The sequence below is a fragment of the Lucilia sericata genome, unplaced genomic scaffold (assembly GCF_015586225.1).
Source record: "Lucilia sericata isolate MDLA Ls3-8-SP2 unplaced genomic scaffold, ASM1558622v1 Contig000711F_arrow, whole genome shotgun sequence".
In the NCBI taxonomy this organism is placed as follows: domain Eukaryota; kingdom Metazoa; phylum Arthropoda; class Insecta; order Diptera; family Calliphoridae; genus Lucilia; species Lucilia sericata.
Window position 1 is genome coordinate 82,265 of NW_023994714.1, and position 12,685 is coordinate 94,949.

At 31.4% G+C, this 12,685-nt stretch overlaps 1 protein-coding gene across 1 annotated transcript; it reads left to right on the top strand.

The window, feature by feature from the left end:
- The first annotated feature begins 1,860 nt into the window (after window positions 1–1,860).
- Window positions 1,861–12,351, top strand: LOC119607586. The gene is made up of 6 exons (XM_037961549.1): window positions 1,861–2,240; window positions 2,357–2,616; window positions 5,009–6,067; window positions 8,209–8,461; window positions 10,846–11,105; window positions 11,175–12,351. Exons 1-6 carry the CDS (start codon window positions 1,976–1,978, stop codon window positions 12,246–12,248), a joined length of 3,171 nt encoding a protein of 1,056 aa, XP_037817477.1. The 5' UTR covers window positions 1,861–1,975; the 3' UTR covers window positions 12,249–12,351.
- The last annotated feature ends 334 nt before the right edge of the window (window positions 12,352–12,685 follow it).

Here is a 12,685-nt window from a genome sequence, read left to right on the forward strand (position 1 = left end):
GCAAATTTTACGGCAATCGGTCCATAATTGACCCTACCCCCACATATGGTCACCTTCAAAAATTGATTTTAACGCTCTTTACTGACTTAAAAATACGAGTATAGCGGAGAAATTCGAAATAAACAACTTTTATACAAACGTAATCTTCCTACCGAATTTAATTCGGATTTTTCGGTAACCTACCCTACCCCTTATTAAGGTCCCCTTAAAAATATGAGTACAGCGATGAAAATTGACAAAAAATAAGTTTTATACAATTTTTTTACACAATTGAACCTATCCCTAATATATAAAGCCTCCATGATTACTTCATCGTTGTACTCGCAATAAAAAGATTTTTATTATAATTCTTTATTCCGAATTTTATGACGATATAACTGACCAACAAAATCTATGTACAAAATTTTATGGGTATCGATATATAATTGTCCCAACCCCATATAAGTTCCCCTTTAGATAATAACTTTTACGCTTATGTCTGAATTAAAAATTGGAGATCAGCAATGAAATTCGAAACGAATAAGTGTTATACGAAGTCTTTCTACCAAATTTTACGACAAACAGTTCATAATTGACACTACCTCTGATATATATATATATATATATATATATATATATATATATATATATATATATATATTTTGTTTTTAAAAATGAATATTTTGTTAATTCGAAGATCACGTACATAATTGAATTAAGCATTATCTCCCTGATGTTTACAGAGAAGCATTCCTTTTACGTCATAAGATTTGATGGTGGGTATATAAGATTCGGCACAGCCGAATATAACACTCTTACTTGTTAAAATATTTCAAAATAATTGTGAATTTCAGGAGGTAATTTATTTAATTAATATTAAACATTTTCTCTATAATGTTAAGAAAACTGAGGGATCATTCTTTGATCTTTCTATTTGTACCACTTTTTGTTGTTTATTAGAATACTATCAGTTTAATAGTTTACACTAAGGACTAAATTTTTCTTAAAAACTGTTTTATATTTTTTTACACGGGTGCTCTAAAGTTTTTTTTATTTGTGTTAAGTTTTAAAAGCAAATATTCTTCAAAAACAAAAAACAAAATATTCAAAATACGTTAAAATAAGTTATGTTATTCACTATCAGTGAAATTAAAAATTTTTCCAGAACTCAAAAAACTTAAAAATAATATATATATAGATTTTGCAAAAAAAATATATTTCATAAGTTTTGTACAATTTTACAATTTGGGTGTGGTTACATCGGTTCGCCAGTTGGTAGTGTGCCTGTCAGTTTGAATGTTTAATGACATTTTACTATTTTTAAAATAACTTTTAAACAAATTAAGGAATTTGAAAATTTCTCATCTTATTTATCTAATATTCGTCAAACATTAGTTTTAGTTCTTACGTTACTAAAAATCTAACTCACACAGATGAAAGACTTTAGTATGACGCATGTTTTGTTTTGTAGTCAATGTTCTAAAAAACGAATTTTGGAGTCTTGTAGGAAATGAGCGAAATAATGTGCAATTTTTATTAAAATAAAAAATATTTGACTAAAAAACGCTAGTGCTTTTTTACCCATTTTCAGTTAGAAAATTACGCTTTTTTACCCCTTTTTAATTTTTTTGCGCGCGTTTTGCTTGACCAATGTTGGCAACACTGATTAGCATGATCAGTATATTTTGTAACTAAACAAAACCTACAAGAAATTTTTGTTAATATTTTTTCTTGTTTTTGTATTCATACACATACATACACTAAAATACACAGCTGATAATGTTAAGCTAAAATGTTATTAACAGTGGTGATCGCGTTCATAAAATAAACAAACAATTTGTGTTTATCAACTAACAAAAATGAGTAGACAAATTGTGTGGTAGTTTAGTATTTAAAAGATTCGCTTAGCAAAAAGTACATTGAGTGAATTGTAGCTGGTGGATAAAAAATAAAAAAAAAAACAAATAATTAAATACAAATAAGAAAAAAACCAAACATGCGTTTATGGAATGCACAAACAAACTTCAGGCTATTTTTAGGCCTTTTAATAACATTACTCAGTGTCGATCATTTAGATGCCTATAAATTTTTGGGTGTGTTGCACTTTAGTTCTAAATCCCATTTTATAGTCGGTTCTGCCCTAATGCGTGGCCTAGTGGAAAAGGGTCATGAAGTGACAGTAATAAGTCCATTTCCTTTGAAAAAACCTATGAAAAATTATTATGATGTACCGGTGCCATCGGTATTAAAAATAATGGAAAGTATGTGATTTGTTCTATGTACGCTGTTACATGCTTGACTGCGTCTTTATTTTTTTAATTATATCTAAATAAATTAATCTTGATTAATATTTGTCATAATTGCCTGTTTTTTATAGAGGAAACTGATGGACTATTAGAAACAACGAAACGTAGTTTGTTGGAAAATATTGTATCATTTCATAATATTGGCTTGAGAGTGACAGAGGCAGTTCTCAATGAACCGAGTGTTAAAGCTTTACTGGCCAGCAATCAAACTTTCGATGCTGTCATTTCTGAAGTATTTTTAGCGGAAGCTTTATATGGTATAAGTGAACATTTTAAGGCGCCTTTGATAGGTTTGGGTACTTTTGGTGCCATTGCATGGAATACAGATATGGTGAGTACAATTAATTCTATATTAAATATTGAACAAGTAAGAGTGTTACACTCGGTTATGATGGATTTTGTAGTATATAGAATATAGTCTAGTCTATAGTCTAATCTATAGTCTAATCTATAGTCTAGTCTATAGTCTAGTCTATAGTCTAGTCTATAGTCTAGTCTATAGTCTAGTCTATAGTCTAGTCTACAGTCTAGTCTATAGTCTAGTCTATAGTCTAGTCTATAGTCTAGTCTATAGTCTAGTCTATAGTCTAGTCTATAGTCTAGTCTATAGTCTAGTCTATAGTCTAGTCTATAGTCTAGTCTATAGTCTAGTCTATAGTTTAGTCTATAGTTAGTCTATAGTCTAGTCTATAGTCTAGTCTATAGTCTAGTCTATAGTCTAGTCTATAGTCTAGTCTATAGTCTAGTCTATAGTCTAGTCTATAGTCTAGTCTATAGTCTAGTCTATAGTCTAGTCTATAGTCTAGTCTATAGTCTAGTCTATAGTCTAGTCTATAGTCTAGTCTATAGTCTAGTCTATAGTCTAGTCTATAGTCTAGTCTATAGTCTAGTCTATAGTCTAGTCTATAGTCTAGTCTATAGTCTAGTCTATAGTCTAGTCTATAGTCTAGTCTATAGTCTAGTCTATAGTCTAGTCTATAGTCTAGTCTATAGTCTAGTCTATAGTCGTCTATAGTCTAGTCTATAGTCTAGTCTATAGTCTAGTCTATAGTCTAGTCTATAGTCTAGTCTATAGTCTAGTCTATAGTCTAGTCTATAGTCTAGTCTATAGTCTAGTCTATAGTCTAGTCTATAGTCTAGTCTATAGTCTAGTCTATAGTCTAGTCTATAGTCTAGTCTATAGTCTAGTCTATAGTCTAGTCTATAGTCTAGTCTATAGTCTAGTCTATAGTCTAGTCTATAGTCTAGTCTATAGTCTAGTCTATAGTCTATTCTATAGTCTAGTCTATAGTCTAGTCTATAGTCTAGTCTATAGTCTAGTCTATAGTCTAGTCTATAGTCTAGTCTATAGTCTAGTCTATAGTCTAGTCTATAGTCTATTCTATAGTCTAGTCTATAGTCTTCTATAGTCTAGTCTATAGTCTAGTCTATAGTCTAGTCTATAGTCTAGTCTAGTAGTCTAGTCTATAGTCTAGTCTATAGTCTAGTCTATAGTCTAGTCTATAGTCTAGTCTATAGTCTAGTCTATAGTCTAGTCTATAGTCTAGTCTAGTTTAGTCTAGTCTATAGTCTAGTCTAGTCTATAGTCTAGTCTATAGTTTAGTCTATAGTTTAGTCTATAGTCTAGTCTACAGTCTAGTCTATAGAATAGTCTATAGTTTAGTCTATAGTCTAGTCTATAGTCTAGTCTATAGTCTAGTCTATAGTCTAGTCTATAGTCTAGTCTTTAGTCTAGTCTTTAGTCTAGTCTATAGTCTAGTCTATAGTCTAGTCTATTGTCTAGTCTATAGGCTAGTCTATAGTCTATTGTCTAGTCTATAGGCTAGTCTATTGTCTAGTCTATAGGCTAGTCTATAGGCTAGTCTATAGTCTAGTCTATAGTCTAGTCTCTTGTCTAGTCTATAATCTAGTCTATAATCTAGGTCTATAATCTAGTCTCTTGTCTAGTCTATAGTCTAGTCTATAGTCTAGTCTATAGTCTAGTCTATAGTCTAGTCTATAGTCTAGTCTATAGTCTAGTCTATGTCTAATCTATGGTCTAGTCTATAGTCTAGTCTATAGTCTAGTCTATAGTCTAGTTATAGTCTAGTCTATAGTCTAGTCTATTAGTCTAGTCTTAGTCTAGTAGTCTAGTCTATAGTCTAGTCTATAGTCTAGTCTATAGTCTAGTCTATAGTCTAGTCTATAGTCTAGTCTATAGTCTAGCTATAGTCTAGTCTATAGTCTAGTCTATAGTCTAGTCTATAGTCTAGTCTATTAGTCTAGTCTCTAGTCTAGTCTATAGTCTAGTCTACTAGTCTAGTCTATAGTCTAGTCTATAGTCTAGTCTCTAGTCTCGTCTATAGTCTAGTCTATAGTCTAGCTATAGTCTAGTCTATAGTCTAGTCTATAGTCTAGTCTATTAGTCTAGTCTATAGTCTAGTCTATAGTCAGTCTATAGTCTAGTCTATCGTCTAGTCATAGTCTAGTCTATAGTCTGTTATAGTAGTCTAGTCTAGTCTATAGTCTATAGTCTAGTCTATAGTCTAGTCTATATAGTCTAGTCTATATTATAGTCTATAGTATAGTCTGTAGTCTAGTCTATAGTCTAGTCTATAGTCTAGTCTATAGGTCTAGTCTATAGTCTAGTCTATAGTCTAGTCTATAGTCTATAGTCTAGTCTATAGTATCATTTAATTTGTTTTAATTAAACTATTATCTTAATATCTAATGTCCATTTACAGGTAGGATCCCCTTCACCTCTCTCGTATGTGCCCAATGCATTTTTACCCTTTACCGATCATATGTCACTCAAAGAGCGTCTCATAAATTTGGGCTTTTCCACATTTGAACGTTTGTTTTTGGAACTCTACTATTTGCCAAAACAAGAGCAAATTTATAATAAATATTTCCCCGATAATGAAAGAAACATGTATGATGTACGAAAAAATGCTGCCTTGGTGCTGCTAAATTCCCATGTCTCTTTAAGTTTTCCACGTCCCTATGTACCCAATCAGGTGGAAGTGGGTGGAATGCATATTCACCGTAACAGAAACCCATTACCGCAAGATATAGAGAAATTCATAAATGAGTCACAGCATGGTGTGATATATTTCTCTATGGGTTCTAATATTAAGGCGAAAAATCTGCCTATTGAAAAAAGACAGGAGTTGCTGAAAGCTTTAAAATCTCTTAAACAACGAGTGCTATGGAAATTTGAAGATTCTCAACTAGAAGGTAAACCGGATAATGTTTTCATTAGTGATTGGTTTCCCCAGGATGATATATTGGCTCATGATAATGTCAAGGCTTTCATTACACATGGTGGTCTACTGAGCACCACTGAGAGTATATACCATGGTAAACCCTTTATAGGCATACCCATATTTGGTGATCAATTTCTTAACATGGCCAAGGCAGTGGCTAATGGTTATGGTATTATGTTGGATTATAAAAATTTAACTGCAACGGCTTTGCAACAAGCAGTGGAAACTATGTTGGGTAATCCCAACTATACTAAATTGGTAAGAAATATGTCAAAGCGTTATAGAGATCAACCTATGAAACCTTTAGCTTTGGCCACCTATTGGGTGGAGCATGTGGCGAGACATAAGGGTGCCAAATATCTACATTGTGCCGGTTTGGATTTGAATTTTATACAATATCATAATATTGATGCTATAGTGATTTTGTATGGCGGTCTTTTATTTGTGTTAGTCATAGTCCTATGGCTATTGAAGTGTTTGGTGAGATTAGTGTGTGGCAAGAAATCGAAATTGGATAATAAGAAATTAAAGAAGAATTAATTTTAGATTAAATGTTAATGTAATTTAAGTTTTTTTTTGTTTTATTCAAGTATTGTGACTAATTACATTTATTTTATTAATTTGTTAAATAAATTGTGATAATTAATATACAAATATAAATATCGTGTGAAAATTTTGCATATTTAAGGTTTGATGTAGAAGGTTTATGACAAATATTTCGAAGTGTTGCAAACGATGTGTTTTTTATAACCACCATCAAAAAAAGATGGGGGGTATATTGTTTTTGTCATTCCGTTTGTAACACATTGAAATATTCGTCTAAGACCCATAAAAGTATATATATTCTGGGTCCTTATTAGATTCTAAGACGATCTAGCCATGTCCGTCCGTCTGTCTGTCTGTCTGTCTGTTGAAAACACGATAGAGTCCAAACGGAAGTAGCTAGAGAGCTGAAATTTTGCACAGATACTTTTAGTTGATGCAGTTCATTTGGTATTGAAAATGGGCAATATCGGTCCACGATTTCGCCTAGCTCCCATATAAGGTCCCCTTCAGAAAATGACTTTAACGCTCATAACTGACTAAAAGAAGCACCTATAGCGATGAAATTCGACATGAACCCATTTTATGGAAACCTAAATCCCTTTGTAAAATTTTATAAGGATCGGTCCATAATTGACCCTACCCCCCATATAAGATCCCCTTCAGAAAATGACTTTAACGCTCATAACAGTCTAAGAGAAGCGATGAAAATCGACATAAACCTATTTTATAGAAACTTAAATAGCTTTGTAAAATTTTACGAAGATCGGTCCATAATTGGCCCTAGCCCCCATATAAGATCCCCTTTCGGAAAATGACTTTAAAGCTCATAACAGTCTTAAAGAAGCATCCATAGCGATGAAATTTGACATGAACATATTTTATAGGAACCTTAATACCATTGTAAAATTTTATAAGGATCGGTCCATAATTCACCCTATCCCCCATATAAGGTCCCCTTCAGAAAATTACTTTAACGCTCATAACTGTCCAAAAGAAGCATCTATAGCGATTTAATTCAACATGAACATATTTTATAGGAACCTAAATCGCTTTGTAAAATTTTATAAGGATCGGTTCATAATTGACCCTACCCCCATATAAGGTCCCCTTCACAAATGGCTTTAACACTTTTTACTACCTTAAAAATACAAGTACAGCGACAAAATTTGTTACAAATCTCTCTACCAAATTTTAGGAGGATCAGTCCATAATTGATCCTGTCGATACACATATGATGTATAGGATCAGTCCATAATTGATCCTGTCGATACACATATGATGGTAAAATTTACATCTATGTATAATTTGAAATGAATGAGAAAATTGTTTTGATAATAACAAAAGCATCGATTCTTAAATATCAAAGTTTATTTATAAGGAAGCATTCCTTTTCGGCAATGTTTTGATGATGGGTATACAAGATTCGGCACAGTCGAATATAACACTCTTACTTGTTCTAAGATTGGTATAGAAATCTATTAAACAAATAAGTGGTCGATCATACAAAATTCTTGCTTTTTACTACTTTTAAAGACAACACATGTTTCCAGAGCAGGTAGAAAAGACAATCTTACCTGTTGATTGTATTCTACCGACAGAGTTCCTTGTAGTAATTCCTGCACTCTTGTTTTTACGCTGATGTATGCACACATATACTTATTAACATATAAAAACCCAAGAAAAATACTCAGAGAGGAAATTTATGTTCTCTCTGCCTATAGCTATTCTAAACAGATGTCGATTAACATGAACCTAAATATGTATGTATGTATGTATGTATATACTCTCTTTTCAGAAACCAGTTCTCATTATTCTTAAAACTAACAAAAATCAATATCTTATCTTTAAACATTGAAACCCGTATACATACAAATGCACTGCGTATATTTTAGATTTTCATACTGCCAAAGAGAAATTACACCATATGGCTATTAGATTTCAACAATAAAAATTTTCATTATAAATTAACAAAAATCAACAGCCACAGAGAGTTTATTCAACAGTTGTAGTTTAACACGCGTTCTATACGCACACGCTTAGTAAAACGTTAGCGCGTACTCAGTACACCGGCACATTTAATTAATCACATTATAATAACAATAAATTAATTAAAAAAAGCAAAAAAATAAAACATAATTATAATGCGTGTCACTAATTTATTCTTACTATTTATGTCCATCTACTCAGCTGTAGTAGTGGATTCATATAAATATTTGGGTGTTTTACATACTGGTGCAAAATCACATTTTATTGTTGGATCAGCTTTAATGAAAGCTTTAGCCCAAAAGGGTCATGAAGTTTATGTGATCTCACCGTTTCCACAGAAAAAACCTATTAAAAATTATCATGATGTACCTTTAGAAACGATGATGAAGAAAATGAATGGTGAGTATTTCAATATAATTATTCTCCTAAACACAGTGAAGTAATTAGTGTACAACTGTAATTAAGTACTAGTACTTAATGTATTTTTTAATATTAATTGCTGAGTTAAATATAGTTTTTAATAAAATATTTAGTTTTTTCAATGATAACTATTTGTGTGAAATGTTGTAAAGTGTTTTATAAATATACATACATATTACTTAAGTTCTTACTTAAGTTCTATATCGTATTTAGTAAATAAATAGTTATATTTTGCAAATATTTGACAAGACATAAGTACGCTTGTTAAATATTTGTTAAAAAAACTTTATTGAAATTCAAATAAATATAATATCCCAGCAAAAACTTCACTCATTTTAACTCATTGTTTTAACACAGTGATGTCATTGGAGGCAAGTCATTACCAAGCTCGCTTACAAATAACTACTTAAATAAGTTCTTACTAATAGGGAGTTAGTTTTTTCGTTTAATCATATTTTAAAGGGAGCTTTGTATAGGAACTAGGGTCAAATGAGGCCCTATCATTATGAAATTCATCAGGATCATCAAGGCTAGAATAGAATTTGGTTTTGCAGCTTTTTGTTGAGATACGAGTATATTAAATATAATTATGAGCTTAAGAGCACTATTCGGGGGGGTTGTTGTATGGAGGCTAGCTGAAATAATGGACCGATATTAACCATTTTCAAACAGACAGACAGAGAGACAGACAGACAGACAGACAGACGGACAGACAGACAGACAGACAGACAGACAGACAGACAGACAGACAGACAGACAGACAGATGGACAGGCGGACGGACATAGCTAAATCGACTCAGAAAATGATTCTAAGCCGATTGGTGTACTTTACCCAATATACCCTCCTCACTAAAATGGTGTAGGGTATAAAAAGTATTTATACCTATAGGCAAGGATTTCTTCATTGTTTTGGGGAAGCTATGTCTGTCCTTTCGCTATTCTCCTGTCTATCCTTACGAATGTTTGTCCATGTAAATATTGTTACTGAAGTACAGATTACATTTTTTCACGATAATTTGATGAAATTTGGCACACGAGCTTCATTTTGTAGACATTTTTTGTCCTTGCTTTTGTAATGCATAAAAATATATTGATCGTAGACCCACAAAGTCAAATAGGTGCTTATTAGATTCTAAGGCGATCTAATTATCTCCGTCTGCTTGCCTATCGAAAGCACAAAAAATAGATTATGGAAAGAGAGATATATTTAAGTTTTTCAAAAAATATTGTTGAGGTTTGTTTGGTATTAAAATCGGGCAATATTGATCCATGCGAAAATCGGACTAAGTTTGAGTCTGTACTCTGTATAAGGTTAATCATAACTGGTTTAAAAATATCAATATTGCAATTCGACACAAACAAGTTTTACAACAATCAACAAGCTTTCTAACAAATTGCATAATGATTGGTCCATATTAGAGTGTCCCGCGGAGCACTTTTTTCTTCACTAAAAATAATTCTTGCTTAACTTTAAGAAAAACAAATTTTGTTACTACTTTTTTTTCGTAATATTTACGAAAATTTCATGTATAATATGAAATATAACTTAAACCAAAAGAAATCTGAACCAATCCTCGGGACACCCTAATGTGCATATATGTATATACTTATGGTTCAGAACTGTCTAGGTTTTTCTATGTTACATCATTTTTATGATGTGTAAGTAGATTTTAATTTTTAAATCATTATTGTCTTTTTTACAAATAATTGTCAATTTATTGGTTACATACATTCACTTTATTTTGCAATATCATTGCATTATTTTAACTAATTATGAGTTTTATTATCTCAATACTTTTAAATAAAATTTTTGATACAAAAAATATCACACCTTAGATAAGAACCTACTTGTCTGTTAGTTGCTTTGGAAAAAAAGTTTATACGATTTTTGTTGCCGGTAGACTAAATAATTTTTTGATAAGACTACAATATTGTTTAATACATTGTTTAAGTTTTTAATCGTATAAAATATATGAATTGCATTGATTAATTGAAAATTATATAAATGACAAAATTTATCTGCTAGTGGTCTAATATACTTAAACATAAAGTATAGTCGAGTATGGTTATATATTTTAAATGTATGTAATTTGTTTTTATACACTTCATTATCGTCTAAAGACTTGAGTTATCTTTGAGATCTAAAATCAAATTTCATTTAAATCGGTAGACATCGATTTTAAAAGTTGGGTCACTTGCCACCAAATTGCTCATATTTAAAGTATAATTTTTTTCTAATAAAATATTTACTTATTAATTGAATTTTATTCGGGTTCGAGTTCGAATACTATTTGGAGAAAATTGTTCTCAAATTGTTATTAATGAAATTTGTATTAATTCTTTTTTTCTTCATGTCATTGTAGAGCTTACCAGTACTTTGTTTGATAGTAACGATAGAAGTGTAATCGAAAATGTAGTCAACTACTTTGATATGGGTATCGATTTGACTGAAACCGTTTTAAAGGAAGCCAATGTACAACAACTTATGGCCAGTAATCATACATTTGATGCTGTTATATGTGAAGTTTTTCTCTCCGAAGCACTATTTGGTTTAAGTGAACACTTTAAGGCACCACTTATTGGTCTGGGCACATTTGGTGCTATATCATGGAATACAGATATGGTATGATGAAAATGTTTAAATTAAAAAAATTATTTTAAATAATTCTATATTTCTTTAATTTTTATATAGGTGGGCTCTCCCTCTCCTCCTTCTTACATACCCAGTCCAATGTTGCAATTTACCGATCATATGACTCTTACCGAACGTGTGGGAAATTTGGCTTTTGCCACATTCGAAAGATTATTTTTGGATTATCACTATTTACCCAGACAGGCGGCTTTATATGAGAAATATTTCCCTCATTTGGAAAGAGATATGTATACAGTGCGTAAAAATGCTGCTGCTGTTTTGCTTAATACTCATGTATCCTTGGGTTATGCCAGACCATATATGCCCAATCACATTGAGGTGGGCGGTATGCACATTAATCGCCAACGTAAACCTTTACCCGCCGATATAGAGAAATTTATCAGTGAGGCTAAACATGGTGTCGTCTACTTTTCCATGGGTTCTAATTTAAAGAGTAAGGATTTTCCCGCAGCCAAGAAACAGGAGCTATTGAATGCCTTTAAAAGCCTTAAACAAAGAGTCTTATGGAAATTTGAAGATCTGAAGATGGAAGGCAAACCCGATAATGTTTTCATTAGTGACTGGTTCCCTCAGGACGATATATTGGCTCATGAAAATGTTAAAGTTTTCATTACGCATGGTGGTCTTTTAAGTACCACTGAAAGTATTTACCATGGTACTCCCGTTATTGGCATACCCATATTTGGTGATCAATTTCTTAACATGGCTCGTGCAGAAGCTAATGGTTATGGCATACGTTTAGACTATCAAACCTTAAATGCTAAGGATCTAATAGCAGCTGTTGAACGTGTGATAAATAATGAAAGTTATAATCAACGTATAAAGGAAATGTCTGCCACATATAGAGATCAACCTATGTTGCCTGTGGATTTAGCTGTCTATTGGGTGGAGCATATTGCTCGTCACAAGGGTGCTAAATATTTACATTGTGCTGGTTTAGATTTAAATTTTATTGAATATCATAATATTGATGCCATGTTAATATTATATGGTGGTATTCTATTTACTCTTTTTGCTATTATCTACTTTTTGAATATGTTGATTAAGACGATGTTGAGGAAATTCGCTCCTCAACAGAAGTCTAATAAGAAGAACAAACAGAAAAAGAATTAATTAAGAGAAAGGCTATTGTAACTTATGTAAATAAATTTAGTAAATTTTTATATTATTTTTTAAATTAATTGATGAAAATAAATTTAAAATTATTGTCTTTAAATGAAGAGTGTTATTAGATTTTCAACATTAAAACATACATACATATACATAAGTACATATGTATTTAGTTGAGATGATAGTTGTAACTCTCAAATGTAAATCTGAATATAATTGTACCCTCAAAAAAGTTAGAGTGCTATATTCATAGCACTTATTACCATATCTTTATATCTCAACTTGTTATGTACATTTAAGCGATTTTCGAATATGGACCTAATATGAGACCTATGACCTATAATGGACCAATACAGATCTACGTTGGTTGTGTTCATATAATATATACATTAGGGTGGGTCGAAAAAAAAAGTTGAGTCAGTCACCCCCTACGATTAAAG